This window comes from Ascaphus truei, chromosome 15 (assembly GCF_040206685.1).
Source record: "Ascaphus truei isolate aAscTru1 chromosome 15, aAscTru1.hap1, whole genome shotgun sequence".
Lineage (NCBI taxonomy): Eukaryota > Metazoa > Chordata > Amphibia > Anura > Ascaphidae > Ascaphus > Ascaphus truei.
Genome location: NC_134497.1, coordinates 15,568,764 through 15,583,638, shown reverse-complemented (window position 1 = coordinate 15,583,638; position 14,875 = coordinate 15,568,764). Strand labels below are relative to the sequence as shown.

The 14,875-nt window shown below is 46.9% G+C and overlaps 1 protein-coding gene across 4 annotated transcripts in view; it reads right to left on the bottom strand.

The window, feature by feature from the left end:
- LOC142466586 (protein MTSS 1-like) overlaps positions 1-14,875 on the bottom strand; it is a 140,381-nt gene that overhangs the window by 57,445 nt on the left and 68,061 nt on the right. For all 4 annotated transcript variants that reach the window (XM_075571775.1, XM_075571778.1, XM_075571776.1 and 1 more), the window contains exon 4: positions 8,776-8,860. In XM_075571775.1, the coding sequence (XP_075427890.1) occupies positions 8,776-8,860 (85 nt within the window). The remainder of the gene's footprint in view (positions 1-8,775; positions 8,861-14,875) is intronic.

Sequence of the window (14,875 nt, the reverse complement as noted above, 5' to 3'; positions counted from 1 at the left end):
CCCCTCAATCCCACTCAACGCCCAAATGTTGATATTGAGCTATTTATTGAGTTCATTGAATCATCAACATTAGCAATCACCATTGAGACCCTAGAAATGCCTAGTGATCCTGCTGTGGGACGCCCTTTAACTTTCGTGCGCCCGCACCCAGCCGTCCGCTATTATGGCAGACATGGAAGTATTAGAAACCTGCAGTGCTATTTCGATCGCCATACACTTGGCAAAAGGTGCTTGACAAATATGCCCCCAAAAAATGGGAAGATGTTTGTATTGTCAGTGACTCTGCAAGTTACATGACAACATGTCGCAAGGACTTAGCGGCAAAATCGGACTTCATAGCTTTTCCTTTACGTGACCCTGGCCCCTCGTCAGATTGGGTTCTGGAAAACGCTTTGAGTTCATGTGAAGTATTACAAAAAGCTGCTGCTTGTATTATGTGCTCTTTTTAAGTATGCAAAGGAGCTCAAGCGAAAGTACTATGGCGCGTGTACCCGACCAGGGGGTAAAACACCCGACCAGGGGGTAAAATACCCGACCAGGGGGTAAAACACCCGACCAGGGGGTAAAACAGAAAGGAATACCAACGGTTACTCAGACAAGATGGTTTTCCATTTTGCTTTGCTAGCAATATGGAGAACATTCACCGTTTTTTTGGGGGGGGGGGGGGTGATGCTTTTGGAAAATAAATAAATAAAAAGAGGCCCTTAAAGTTCATATTAACAGTGAAGTGAACGAAAAACACCATGTACAGGCATACCCCGGTTTAAGGACACTCACTTTAAGTACACTCGCGAGTAAAGACATATCGCCCAATAGGCAAACGGCAGCTCACGCATACGCCTGTCAGCACGTCCTGAACAGCTCCCTACCTGTACCGAAGCTGTGTGCAAGCGGGGAGACTATAGAGCCTGTTACACATGCATTATTTACATCAGTTATGCACATATATGACGATTGCCGTGCAGTACGTGCATCGATAAGTGGGGAAAAAGTAGTGCTTCAGTTTAAGTACATTTTCGCTGTACATACATGCTCCGGTCCCATTGCGTACGTTAATGCGAGGTATGCCTGTGTTACATACATGCTCCGGTCCCATTGCGTACGTTAATGCGAGGTATGCCTGTGTTACATACATGCTCCGGTCCCATTGCGTACGTTAATGCGAGGTATGCCTGTACTGTCTCTTCAACAGAAAATATGACCCCAGTTGACATCAACACTCTTGAATCCAAAAACAAACAAGTGCATGAAGTGTTTACCATAGATGGGGCCCAAACAAAGCAGCTATTGGAAAGAAACGTGGGTAACACTTTCAGTGATTTTGGTCCGGCCACATGTGCTTCACCGTCCGAACAAAACAGCAGTTACTGGAGCACAGCTTCAGATTATTTTATTGTCCCATGAAGAAATGGAACACAATGCTTCAGCGCAACATCTCTTCTCCCACCGTGGCATTTGAAGTGCAAGAGGCATCTCTTTGGTACGCAGTTCGGATCCTTGACCCATTTCGGAAAGGAGAGTTTAGCGAAGACTAGAAATATTATGGGGTTTTTTTTCAGTGTTTTCAAATGCTGATGGTCTGGAAAAGGAATTACCAGTCTTTGACAGAACCAATACCAGAAAACCATACACTTACAGTTCATGGTTATTGGAATGCTTAAGGAAGTATACGAGTAGCACCATGGCTGATAATTTTGTAACCATGTATTATTTGTCTTAACTCTGTGCCCAGGACATACTTGAAAACGAGAGGTAACTCTCAATGTATTACTTCCTGGTAAAATATTTTATAAATAAATAAATACATTTACACCTCATACATAAAGCTTGGTCCCCTGCAGACACACTTACCAGACTGCCCTCCTAATGTCTCTGCACATTCTTCCTACCAACCAATTAGATTGTGAGCTCTTCGGGGAAGGGACTCCTTTTCCTAAATGTTACTTTTATGTCTGAAGCGCTTCTACCCTTTATGTGTTATTTGTATTGTTATTTTTTATATGAATGTCACGTGTATTACTGCTGTGAAGCGCTGTGTACATTAATGGCGCTATATAAAGACATACAATGGCAAATTAAACTGTTACACTGATTTCGCAGAATGTGCTTTGAATATTCTTGGGCTTCCAGAGTCCAGTGCTAATGAGGAACGCGTCTTCCCAGAAAACAAAATATTTACAGTAAGAAAACAACTAAAATGGCAAAGGAATCGCTCAAAAAGTATTGCACGGTGCACTACAACAAGTGTGATACCTAGACAAGCTGTTATTTAAATCTTATGATGTGTACACCATATAATGACCGATCTCACTTCAAAATAAGTACAGGCATACCCCGCTTTAAGGACACTCACTTTAAGTACACTCGCGAGTAAGTACATGTCACCCAATAGGCAAACGGCAGTTCACGCATGCGCCTGTCAGCACGTCCTGAACAGCAATACCGGCTCCCTACCTGTACCGAAGCTGTGCGCAAGCGGGGAGACTATAGAGCCTGTTACAAATGCCTTATTTACATCAGGTATGCATGTATATGATGATTGCAGTACAGTACATGCATCGATAAGTGGGGAAAAGTAGTGCTTCACTTTAAGTACATTTTCGCTTTATATACATGCTCCGGTCCCATTGCGTACGTTAATGCGGGGTATGCCTGTAACTTCTTCATAGCACAGTTGTATATTGATATGAAAAAATGCATTGCTCATTTCACAGAGCAACACTTTTAAGGCGAATTGAACACTGCTTTCCTCTGCAATGCTCATTTCACAGAGCAGCCATTTTTACACTCTAGGCTGCGGCCCAGTATTAACTGCAGCACGCGCGCCTGGCGACCTGCGCACAGATAAAAGCCGCTATCGGCGGTCTGTAGGAGAGCCATGGGATGCGCGGGGGCGGGGCTATGAAGGGGGGGACGGAGCCATGACGGGGCATATCTGCCCTCCCATTGGCATGCCCGCCGTACACGTGATCACGTCGCGGCACGGGAAGACAAAGTTCTGGTCTTCCCTGCCAGCGTACGCGCCATCTCGCTTTGCGCGCCCACACAGCTGCTGGGGCCTTCCCCATAGAAGGCTGTGCTGTGTGGCGTGGACGCCGTTGCGCATGCCGCAGCAGCCGCTGGGGACCTGGAATAAGGTTAAACGAGCAAGGCATCCTTTCTGAATAATGAAAAATGTGTGGCTCATTTAGGATCTCAGCAAGTGCGGGTAGCGGCTCTTTCAGGGTTAGGACAAGATGCAATGCCTTAGCTATGCCTGTGCTTCTGTTCTGCTGTCCCCAGGATATTTAGTTCATGTTAAGATGCTTGCAAACATTGCATGATAAAAAGAAATCAGACCATAACACTACTTGATATATACAATGCATGTAAGTAACAGTATAATTCCATGTCTGCTGTTATCTATGCCAATAACCTTTGATGTGTGATTAAAAAAAAACACAATCAAAACAAACACCATTGTTTGCAATGTTTTCTTGATATATCTTATGAAATTACCTGGAAAAAACAACAATTTCTTGCATATTGAAAATTATAGGGGGGAAAATTAATAAATAAACAGATGAAAAAATAAAAAATAAACACAGAAAAGCATAATCCTTATTTATACCCAACAGCTATTGATTAATATGAGACATGGGGAGAGGGGTGAGCCTCTCCAGGTTCCTGAAGGTGTTATTCGAGGTGATGCTCTCTGGTGCTAGGAAAGCTTGAAAGACCATCATAAAAATTCCTTAAAACTAGACTCCAACATGTGGGTTTGTCTAGTATTTTAGAATTACAGCCAGGGATTAAAAATAATGTACGCTCTGTACAACTCGTAGTATAACAAAATATCGGTTTCTGAACTGTGAATGTACTCTGTCGTCAGTGTAGAAATGAATAAAACACCATGAGAGATTATCCGTCGTTTTACCCTCAAATGTACTAAGGGGGGATTCAATTTAATAGGTGTAGGACCAGAAGGTTATTTATTTGTAAAATGTTTTACCAGGAAGTAATACAGGCAGTCCTCGGTTATCCAAGGGAATCCGTTCTGGAAGTAGCGCTGGATCGTGAAACCGTTGCAAAGTGAGTCCCATGTTAATCAGTGGCGGTGAGCGTTGGATAACGCATTCAGGCGTCGGATAGCGGCCCTTAGGGTTGCATTGTAAAGCGTTGGATATACCATTTGTTGTAAAGTGAAACGTTGGATAGCGAGGACTACCTGTACATTGAGAGTTACCTCTCGTTTTCAAGTACTTTACGTCCTGGGAATATTATACGGTTATCTGGAATATGATCGCACTAGTACAACTGACCAAATAATTCCTGGGAGAGAATTAGTGTGTGTTTTAGAATTGCTGTCTTTAAAAGGTAATTGGGTTCAATTAAAGCTCAAAAGGGATTATTCTCATTTACCGACACCTTTTACCATTCTGTTTTGTTGAAAATTAGGTTTATATTAAATGCATGTGTGTACAGTCATTTTATTACAACTCCAGTATTAGTTATGAAGAGTTGATTACTGCCCATGTAAACCCCAAAGTAAACTAATGGCAGTGTCCAGTTTAACCCCTTCACCACCTCTCTGGAACCAAATGAGTAATGGATTACATTAAGGCGATTTACACATTAAAGCTGCAGTTCAAGCAATATCCTACATGTGTGTGTTTTTTTTATATATAAATAAATCAGTTCTGTACTATGAGAAAATACTTGTAGCATTTAAAAAAAATAAACAATTTTAAAGTAATGTTTAATGTATTCTAATGTAACAAGCATTTTTGTTCCTATAGCAACCATTTACAAAGTCACATCCCCTTCTCCTTCTGAAACAGCATCACCTTTTTGAGCCCTGCCCTCTCTAGCAGTGAACCAATTGAATCTAGTGCCTGTCTGGTCACATGACCTTCCTCACAGAACTTTGGCTGTCGGTGCAGCAGAAAAGGACCCAAGATGCATTTAGTGAACCCACCGAGCCGAATTTCAGCGATTGATTTCTGGAGAGCGGATCGATCAGCAGCTTAGCCAATCACTTGTCAGTGTGTAGATTGTATTGATGCAAATATTGAACGGGGGGGAAAAAAAGCGACAGCTTGAAGTGCAGCTTTAAGTGGCAGTTCCACATAGCTGGCAAGCAAAGTTTTTTCTTTTCTTCAAACAATTAAATATAATTGTATTTCTAATGTCTCTCTAGCAACCAAATGTTTTGGAGTATTTATTTAATCTTCAACCAACCAATCTCTCTTGTGATAATACTGTTTGGATTAACAATCTCCCGGTTTGCAAACGGTTTTCAGAGTCCCTTTAGTTGTTCTGTTTAATGATGGCAGCATGGAAGAGAATAAGGGGAAAGAGCGCTAATTACTAGATCATTTCAATGTTAAGTGGAACTGAAAGAAATGGACTCATTTTTACACAAAGAGGCCAATAAGTATACAACAATGGTGTCTAGCCAGACGCACACCGAGAACCCAACGCTAAATAGAATTTATTTTAAAAGCATCACAGTAAGAAAAAAAAGTAGCATAATACATGAGTATAACCTAGCGACAGAAACTACAGCTTAGGTCAGCGGCGCGCAAACTGGGGGGTGCGACCCCAGGGGGGGCGCACGGTTTACAGAGGCCCTGCGCGCTTCCCGAAGGCACTTAAATTAAGTGCCGTGGGAGCTGCAGGGCCTCTGTAAGCCTTTACTTACCTTGGCTCCACACGCGTTGCCATGGCAACACGGTGTCAAATGCCGCCGCGAGGTCATGTGACGTCACTTTGCTATGACGCCATAGCCGAGGTAAGTGGGGGCGCGGGGTGAGGTGATCACTGGCAGGGGTGCGCAGGGAAAAAAAGTTTGCGCCCCCTGGCTTAGGCCAGTGGTTCTCAACCCTATAATATTGTGAAATTCTGTGGAAGCCCCGCCCTCGCGTCTGAGATCAGATGCATTGTAAGGAACCCCAACCCTCTCTAATAGCGCGTCTGAGATCAGATGCATTGTAAGGAACCCCAACCCTCTCTAATAGCGCGTCTGAGATCAGATGCATTGTAAGGAACCCCAATCCTCTCTAATAGCGCGTCTGAGATCAGATGCATTGTAAGGAACCCCAACCCTCTGTAATAGCGCGTCTGAGATCAGATGCATTGTAAGGAACCCCAACCCTCTCTAATAGCGCGTCTGAGATCAGATGCATTGTAAGGAACCCCAACCCTCTCTAATAGCGTGTCTGAGATCAGATGCATTGTAAGGAACCCCAACCCTCTCTAATAGCGCGTCTGAGATTAGATGCATTGTAAGGAACCCCAACCATCTCTAATAGCGTGTCTGAGATCAGATGCATTGTAAGGAACCCCAACCCTCTCTAATAGCGTGTCTGAGATCAGATGCATTGTAAGGAACCCCAACCCTTTCTAATAGCGCGTCTGACATCAGATACATTGTAAATATCTTCTGTATTTGGTGCCATTTTCAAATGACCTGAAAATTGCCGGGAACTCTTTAGGAACCCCTGCTGGAAGCCCCTGGCTTAGGCGCCCTTTACACTGCTGCCATGAGCTTTCAAAGATAGAGATGGGGCATAAATATGCTACGAGCATAAAACTGTCCCACAACTTTCCATGTCTTATGGTGCGAACCGTTCTTTACAGGGGTTAGCAGGGGAATGCTTCACAGGCCCCTCTGGCAGCAATAGGGTTAACCACGGAAAGGCATTGGGAGGTTTCGAATTCTTTGTCCACTAGGAATGTTGTTTTCACCAGGGCCTCAATGGGGGGGTGCTCACCAACCAAAATATACACTCAACCTGCAGCCCCCCCCCCATCATTGCTAGGGGGGGGGCAAAAAAGAGAAGGATGACGGAGAGAGGAGGGCTTTGCCTGTGCAAACTCCTGTTCAGTACACAGTGATATCATCCCAGATGGTGTTGAACCAGGAACCCTCGTGTCCTCGTTTCCCCTGTGTGTACAAACGAACCTAAAAAAGGTATTTAAAATACCTCTTGGTAAATAAAATGAGTCCATCGACCAGATTGAACTTCTTAAAACAGATCACTGCCATTGGTTCGTCTTGGTCCCGGTAGAGATATCTCCTTTAATTCTTCTATGACTTTGAGTAACCAAATTGCTCTTGCTGACAGCCGTGAAGACTTCCAAACAAAGACCCCGTCTGTGCCTGCTCATCACACTGCAGTTGTTCCACATTCTGCCTGCCCTTCTGAATGTGCAGGTCATGAGATCATCAAGGAGCCAGGTGGAAACGCAAGGCAAGTCCACAACTGTTACCAGAGCTGGGTCCTCCAAGCAAGAAAACCTGTGGTGGGCAACATGTGGCCCTGGGGCCCTTACAAGGGCCAAATATCCCTAAAACTCACCGAGGCAGTAGAACAGGGGCGCGCAAACATTTTTTTGTTGCGCGCGCCCCCCCTCCCCCGCCTGCTCCTCTCCGTTCTGAGCCCTCCCTCCTTACCTTACATGGCATCAAATGACATCGTCGGGATCACGTGACCCGCAGCGGCATTTGACGCGCGTGACGTCACATGACCCATGGACACGAGTGACGCCGGCAGAGTCCAGGTAAAAAGTAGGGTGTTGCAGAGGCCTCACGTGATCCCCCGGCATTTAATTTAAATGCCTCGGGGAAGAGCGCGGGACCCCTGCAACCGCCCGCACCCCTTCCCCCGACAAATCCAGTGCCCCCAACACTTTGCGCACCGCTGCAGTAGAACACAGAGAGGAGGGGGGGGGGAAATGTATGGGGGGAGGGAGCGTGACATAAGCAAGGCTATATAACATGGGGGGTAAGGGATGAAATACATCCTCCAAGAAATTCATTTATTTACACAAACTGGGAAGTTTCCTGGATTTAGGAGACCCGTTTTTCAAACTGGAAGCCTCATGTAATGAGTCTGCCACTCGGAAATAAATCTGCATGTTGGCAACGTCACAGCCGATGCGGTCAGTATACCGGGTTTAACGCTTCTACAAGGGTCAGTCCCTCCGAAGACGAAAGTGAGCCAGAACCAGTGGCGTGATCAATAGGACATCTAGCTGATGACCCAACATTAGGTCAAAACAGAAAAAACATCATTAGCCAGCCAGCTTGATATCGGCGACAAGGGAAAAATATATTCATTTCTCACAGGAGAGAAATACTGCACGTAAAATTGTTAATTTCAGGTTTCTAAAAAAGCCAATTACACCTACAAGCTGCTTAAATTATTATAATTGTATTCATTTTTTACAGGCTACAGGGGACTGTCCCTTAAAGGGTCAGTCCTCCCTAGTTTCAAATGGCAGCAACATGTTTACAGGGTTAAATCTGGGAGACAGACTTCTCTTTTTACTAAAAACTCTGACGACTATAAGTATTTTTAAAGTTAGTTTGTAAACCTCATGAGCGTAGCCCGGCTAAGCTCTTCTGTCAGATGTCACAGAGCGCAATAAGAGTTTGCACGGGCAAAGCTCCCTTCTTTACCCCTCCCTCTCTGATAAGGACAACACGGGGGGGGGGGGGTAAAGGGTGACTGACAAACTACTCCATCCAAAGACCCAGAAGCCTGATTACATGTGTTTAGGGAAGCCAATTAAATTCTCAATAAAATGTAGGTTTGTTTGGTCAGCAGACAGATTTAAATGCCAATGGGCACAAAGGTCTTTGTATACGGGCATGGTGTAAGTTATACAGAAACGGCACAACTGAGAAAGAAAAATTAAACCATTTCCGATCAACAGAATAAGTCACTTCCAAAACACCAACATAACACTGTGTTGCACGGTGTGTGTGTATGAATATTAAACACTTACACGGTTAGATGTTTCAGGCGGGACTCTATGTTCCGGTGTCTCATACACATCCTGGTCAGAGCCGAGCCGATTTCTTTTGTCGCTCCTGGAATACAATACAAATATTTCTGATTCCTTTCGAGAGAAAAACACAATGAGAAAATGTAGCATTTTTCTGTATTTTTACAGCCCCGTCACATTTTCCAGAAGGCAAACCAAAATTAAAAACACACACACACACACACACACACACACACACTATGGTTTAACCCAGTCCCTGCCAGATGGATTAACCACACATCGGCCATTTTTAGAATCTCAAAATAATAATTAAAATTTGTGCAAGACTAGCAGTGAATTGGTATGTAATATGTCATCAAGATGAGACCATATGGTAAGAGAGAAAAATGTGGGCGATTTTGGGACAAAACACAGTGTGCTCATTTGCATGTCATTACCCAGAATCCCCGGCTGCAGTGGGAGCACTGTATGCTAAGCCAGGGGCGTGCAAACTTTTGCAGCTGCGCGCCCCTGCCTGCTGCGCCCCCCCCCGGTGCTCGCCCCCTCTTATCTCCATTCCCTGCATCAAATGACGCAGCGGGGTCATGTGACGTCACGTCACATGATGCCGAGTTGCCATGGCGACGCGTCAGCAACCCTCTCAATCTCGGCAAGTAATACGTTACAGAGGCCTCACGCGATCCCCCAGCATTTAATTTAAACGCCATGGAGAAGAGCACGGGGCCTCTGCAATCACCGTGCCCCCCTACAGAAATCTCCCGCCCCCACTGGGGGGGCATGCGCTCCAGTTTGCGCACCGCTGTGCTAAGCGATAATGGGGAAAACAGGGTTACAGACCTGTCCGAGACATGCAAATGTACCCACACAATTGGGATTTTATTTTCTGGACTGACAAAGGAGGCCTAAAATCAGTTTCTACTGAGAAATAAACTAATTAATTGGAATAAAAGATAATTTATACACAGATTTTTTTGTAAATTTTTTTTTTTTACACTCAGCCACTTTATGTTACCCAATTCACCTTGTATTTATTTTTTTTGCCCGAAACAACCCAACATAAAAGGAGAGACAAATGGCAAATAAACAGCATAACAAATCGATCGGCTGAACTTATTGCAGCGAAATACATTGGGCAGTTACCCAGACTGTCCATTATTCTCATCCACCTGGTACATTGCTTAACAAAATAAGAGTATACAGCAGCGCCATCCATAGTGAGGTGCAACTAATCCAGAACGCCACCTCTTGTGTTGGATACATGGATCACAGCGCTGTCAGGGCACTAGAATACGCACATTTGTTTTTGAAGGGTAAGGCTGAGATTGTACAGCGCGCGATGACGCATGCGCGCCAACCTCAAATTGCCTAATGCCTATGAGGCCGCTCCGTGTGCACACGACAGGGCGCGATGGCGCGACCGGGATCTGAAGAGAGAAAAAAAAAATGTGTCTTTTCAAGCACGGCCGTGTGACGTCCGCGTCACGTGAGCGGTTCAGCCAATGAGGGTGAACCAGCTAAGCGACTCCTTCGCCACGCCTCCAGATCGCCTCCCCAATCTCCTGCAGCCAAAATTCGCAGGTCGTCGGGGCTGCAGGAGTGCGCGAGGCTACGCGCTCGGCCGCGCAGGTAATAGAAGCGTAGCCTTTCACTACACACAGACGACGTGAGGTTTTGAATTCTGTGTATACATGAAGAGACCTGCGCGGTGTGAAGAAGCTCTGTGTAGATGAAGAAGCGTCACATGTTGGATATGATCTAGTCTTTCTTCCATTAAAACATTATCTCCATCAGGAATAGATACTAAATGACCATTATTGGGGCACTCCCAGTAATTATAGCTTATGACCTACTGTCTGCCACTACAGTGCTTGGTATGAATGTATGTCTTTATTTATATAGCGCCATTAATGTACATAGCGCTTCACAGCAGTAATACTCGTGACAATCGTATAAATAACCAATAATACAAATAACACAAAGGGAAGAAGGGCTTCAGACATAAAAGTAACATTAAGGAAAAGGAGTCCCTGCTCCGAAGAGCTTACAATCTAATTGGCAGGTAGGAAGAACGTGCAGAGACAGCAGGAGGGCGTTCTGGGAAGTGCGTCGGCAGGGGGCCAAGCTTTATGTATGAGAAACGCAGAATGATTCTGGAGTTGGCTATTGATGTATGTTGCCACTTTCAAATACTTATTAGGGAAGGCTTGAAATTTGCTAGAACAAAAAAAAAAAAAAATGTATGTTAAGTTTAAATGTCCCGGTGGAGAATAGGAATCCCAAACGGATGACGTCACAGGATATTTAAAGTTGCCATTATGTTAGACACACAATTTCAATGCCTGCATAGATCCCCACACCGGTACGGAGGGAGGTGTCTCTGGATGTGGGGGGCCCCTTGGAGCTGAAATGAACAGTTCAGCTCCGGAGATACCCTGCTTCTGTAATAAACAAAATGTAAAAAAACATTAAGCAATAGGTGAAAGCCGCTCAGCAGCAATAAAAAACGTGCGTTGAAACCAAAACTCGTCAAGGAAAAGGCTAGAGGGGTGAAAACCGGCGTCCTACTTTACATTACTGTGAATAAATCTTTGGGGCGGGGGGCGGCAAACAGAGGGAACGGCCCCTATAACAAAGAACCATTCCTAGTTGAATTCTGATTTCCAACAAAATAGGTGAACTATATTTTCTATGGCGTACCGAGATTATGAAATACAGATTCAAGTTCCAACGGGCAGAGTCAGCCATGTACTTCCTACTCGCCTACTCTCCCCTTTCCTGGCGGAGGAACACTGCGGTGCGTTGTTACAGGATCCTCTGGCAGCAAAGGGATTAAAGGAATGTTCAAGATATAAGCAAGTCTGGTCTATTTATACATTGTGTCGTATACTGCAGCTATAGGTACAGTTCTGCATAAGACTTATAAGGCTGTGGCCCCGCTGGCGCTGAGCGCGCTCATGCTTGAGAGCGGTGACGTCGCCAGCTCTCCAAGCATGAGCGCGCGTGGCGGCATGTTGAGCGCGCTTCAAACTCTTTTGTCTCCCCAAGCGCCAAGCTTGGGAGTGCGTGCGTGCCCGCACCCACACCGCAGGGACGGGACCATTTAAATTGCAGAAACTAAAACACGGCAAGCGACGCAAGCTCAGCGCTAGCGTGGACGCAGCCAAAGACTTAATTCAGCGAATAACAGTTGCAATGTCACCTTTTGATGACGTCAGAGCTTTCAATTGGCCGCCAGAGAAAGGCTGACCTCGGCAGCCATATTGTTTCTCCCGGAAAAAAATATTAAGGAATTTCTAAATAAAATCTCTCAGGAACTGAGGGGGTTGAGGGGAGGGGGGGAGGGGGGGATGGAACATCAGTGTGACACAGACACACACCACCTAGAATTTTAAAGGAGCCAAAACTTCAATGTTCGTCTGTCCACCCCTTCAGTTCGTTTATAAACATGGCGCGTCGGGTTTTGATTACCTGAAGCAGAAGCAGCATACACAAAGCCCCCTCCGTCTCTTATATTTATTGCCTCTTCTACAGACGAGGTTAAAGGCAAAAAAAAAAAAAAAACCTTAAATGCAAACACTTTCCAAGGCCCCCCAAAAATCCATCTTAATTCTTAAAAATGTAAGCTGCTAAATATTTGCTATTAGCATTGCTATTTTTGACTTCTTGAAACAATTTGACTCAAATTCTTTACAAAAAGGTTGTTTTTCTGTCCAGCTGCATGGGATTGCACCTTAAGAGAGCTGCCCGACGGCACAAATTGTGAATGTTAAACCTATTCTGAGTTAGAAAGAGGTTTATAAAATGTATGCCTAGAAAGTAGAAATGGGGAAGGGGCTTCCTAAAATAAATGTTTCCTTAAAAAGGAAGTGGAACTATTAGTCTGTCAGTAAAATAACATGTGAATGAAATGGTGTTCCTGGAAACCCCTAATACCAGCATATTTCTGATTTATATGCGTGGACGTCTCAATTTCACTGCAGAATCCTTCCACTATTCTTACTTTTATTTTGTTCAGTGTTGCCAGAAATAAGCAAAATATAATCACTTTTCACAAGATACAAATCTGTCAAATAGTTACTTTACGGGTGACTGAATCTTTCTGATAAAGCACTGTGCTATGGTCCAGCGAAGCACGAGAGAGGGGGGGGAGAGCGAGGCACGAGAGAGGGGGGGGGGAGCGAGGCACGAGAGAGGGGGAGGGGGAGCGAGGCACGAGAGAGGGGGGGGGGGGAGCGAGGCACGAGAGAGGGGGGGGGAGCGAGGCACGAGAGAGGGGGGGGAGCGAGGCACGAGAGAGGGGGGGGGGAGCGAGGCACGAGAGAGGGGGGAGCGAGGCACGAGAGAGGGGGGAGCGAGGCACGAGAGAGGGGGGCAGCGAGGCACGAGAGAGGGGGGCAGCGAGGCACGAGAGAGGGGGGCAGCGAGGCACGAGAGAGGGGGGCAGCGAGGCACGAGAGAGGGGGCAGCGAGGCACGAGAGAGGGAGGGGGGGAGCGAGGCACGAGAGAGAGGGGGGGGATCGAGGCACGAGAGGGAGGGGGAGCGAGGCATGAGAGGGAGGGGGAGCGAGGCACGAGAGGGAGGGGGAGCGAGGCACGAGAGGGAGGGGGGAAGCGAGGCACGAGAGGGAGGGGAAGCGAGGCACGAGAGGGAGGGGGAGCGAGGCACGAGGGGGAGCGAGGCACGAGGGGGAGCGAGGCACGAGGGGGAGGGGGAGCGAGGCACGAGAGGGGGGGAAGCGAGGCACGAGAGGGGGGGGGGAAAGCGAGGCACGAGAGGGAGGGGGAGCGAGGCACGAGAGGAAAGGGGAGCGAGGCACGAGAGGAAAGGGGAGCGAGGCACGAGAGGGAAGGGGAGCGAGGCACGAGAGGGAAGGGGAGCGAGGCACGAGAGGGAGGGGGAGCGAGGCACGCACGAGAGGGGGGGGAAGCGAGGCACGAGAGGGGGGGGAAAGCGAAACACAAGAGGGAGGGGGAGCGAGGCACGAGAGGGAAGGGGAGCGAGGCACGAGAGGGAAGGGGAGCAAGGCACGAGAGGGAAGGGGAGCGAGGCACGAGAGGGAGGGGGAGCGAGGCACGAGAGGGAGGGGGAGCGAGGCACGCACGAGAGGGGGGGGAAGCGAGGCACGAGAGGGGGGGGAAGCGAGGCACGAGAGGGGGGGGAAGCGAGGCACGAGAGAGGGGGGGGAAGCGAGGCACGAGAGAGGGGGGGGAAAGCGAGGCACGAGAGAGGGAGGGGGAGCGAGGCACGAGAGGCATAGGGGAGGAGTGGAGCTTCCGTGGCTGCCTCCCCTCCCTCCCCCACCTCCACTTCTCATTTGACCGAATGCAGCTTAACTTGTGGCTGGGGTGAGGAATGTGTGTGCACCCGTCTGTGTCAGTGTGATATTTATCTACTTGAACCCTGCTGCATGAGATGAATAATTTTTTTTGCTGGTGCAAATGGGGAGGTTCAATATTCTACTAAGGCACCGAAATCCTTCATTATTCAGTCAGAACATCAGCAAAGTAACTTGCATCAACCCGTTGCTCTGTTTCGTAACTAGGGTATTCCAGTCAATGCCATTTGTCCAAAAAAGGGAAATCTGCTCAACTCCAACATTGCTCAAAGTCCAGCAAAAAGAACATGGTTAATTGCCTGATCTTTTTCTGCTTTTTAGGGAACGTCATGGTTTTTGCTAATTTTCTAGGGTGAGATGGAGTGGTGAACGCAATCAGAGAGGAAGTGGAGGGTCGACCACGTGATTACTACCCAACGCCATCATATTGTCGCGACCCCAGAAGTCTGGTAGTACGCTGGACTTCTAACAAAAGAGGTTGATGTCAGTAGTCTGTACGTGTACATAACTATTCCACAAAACCATTATCCGTGGAACCCCATAGCGCACATTCCAGTGTGTGCGCAATCCGCTGCTCGCAAAGAATTCGATGATCGTTAAGCTTCCAATGGCAGCAGACTCCCGGGATCCCAACCATGTGATTGGTTGGGTAGTGATGGCATGGCCGCAATGCCTCCCTTGATAACAAGGAAGGCCTTTGTCCGCTTAAATCACAATAGTGGTCAACACGATCACACCAAGAAAAGGATAATATATAATAGCC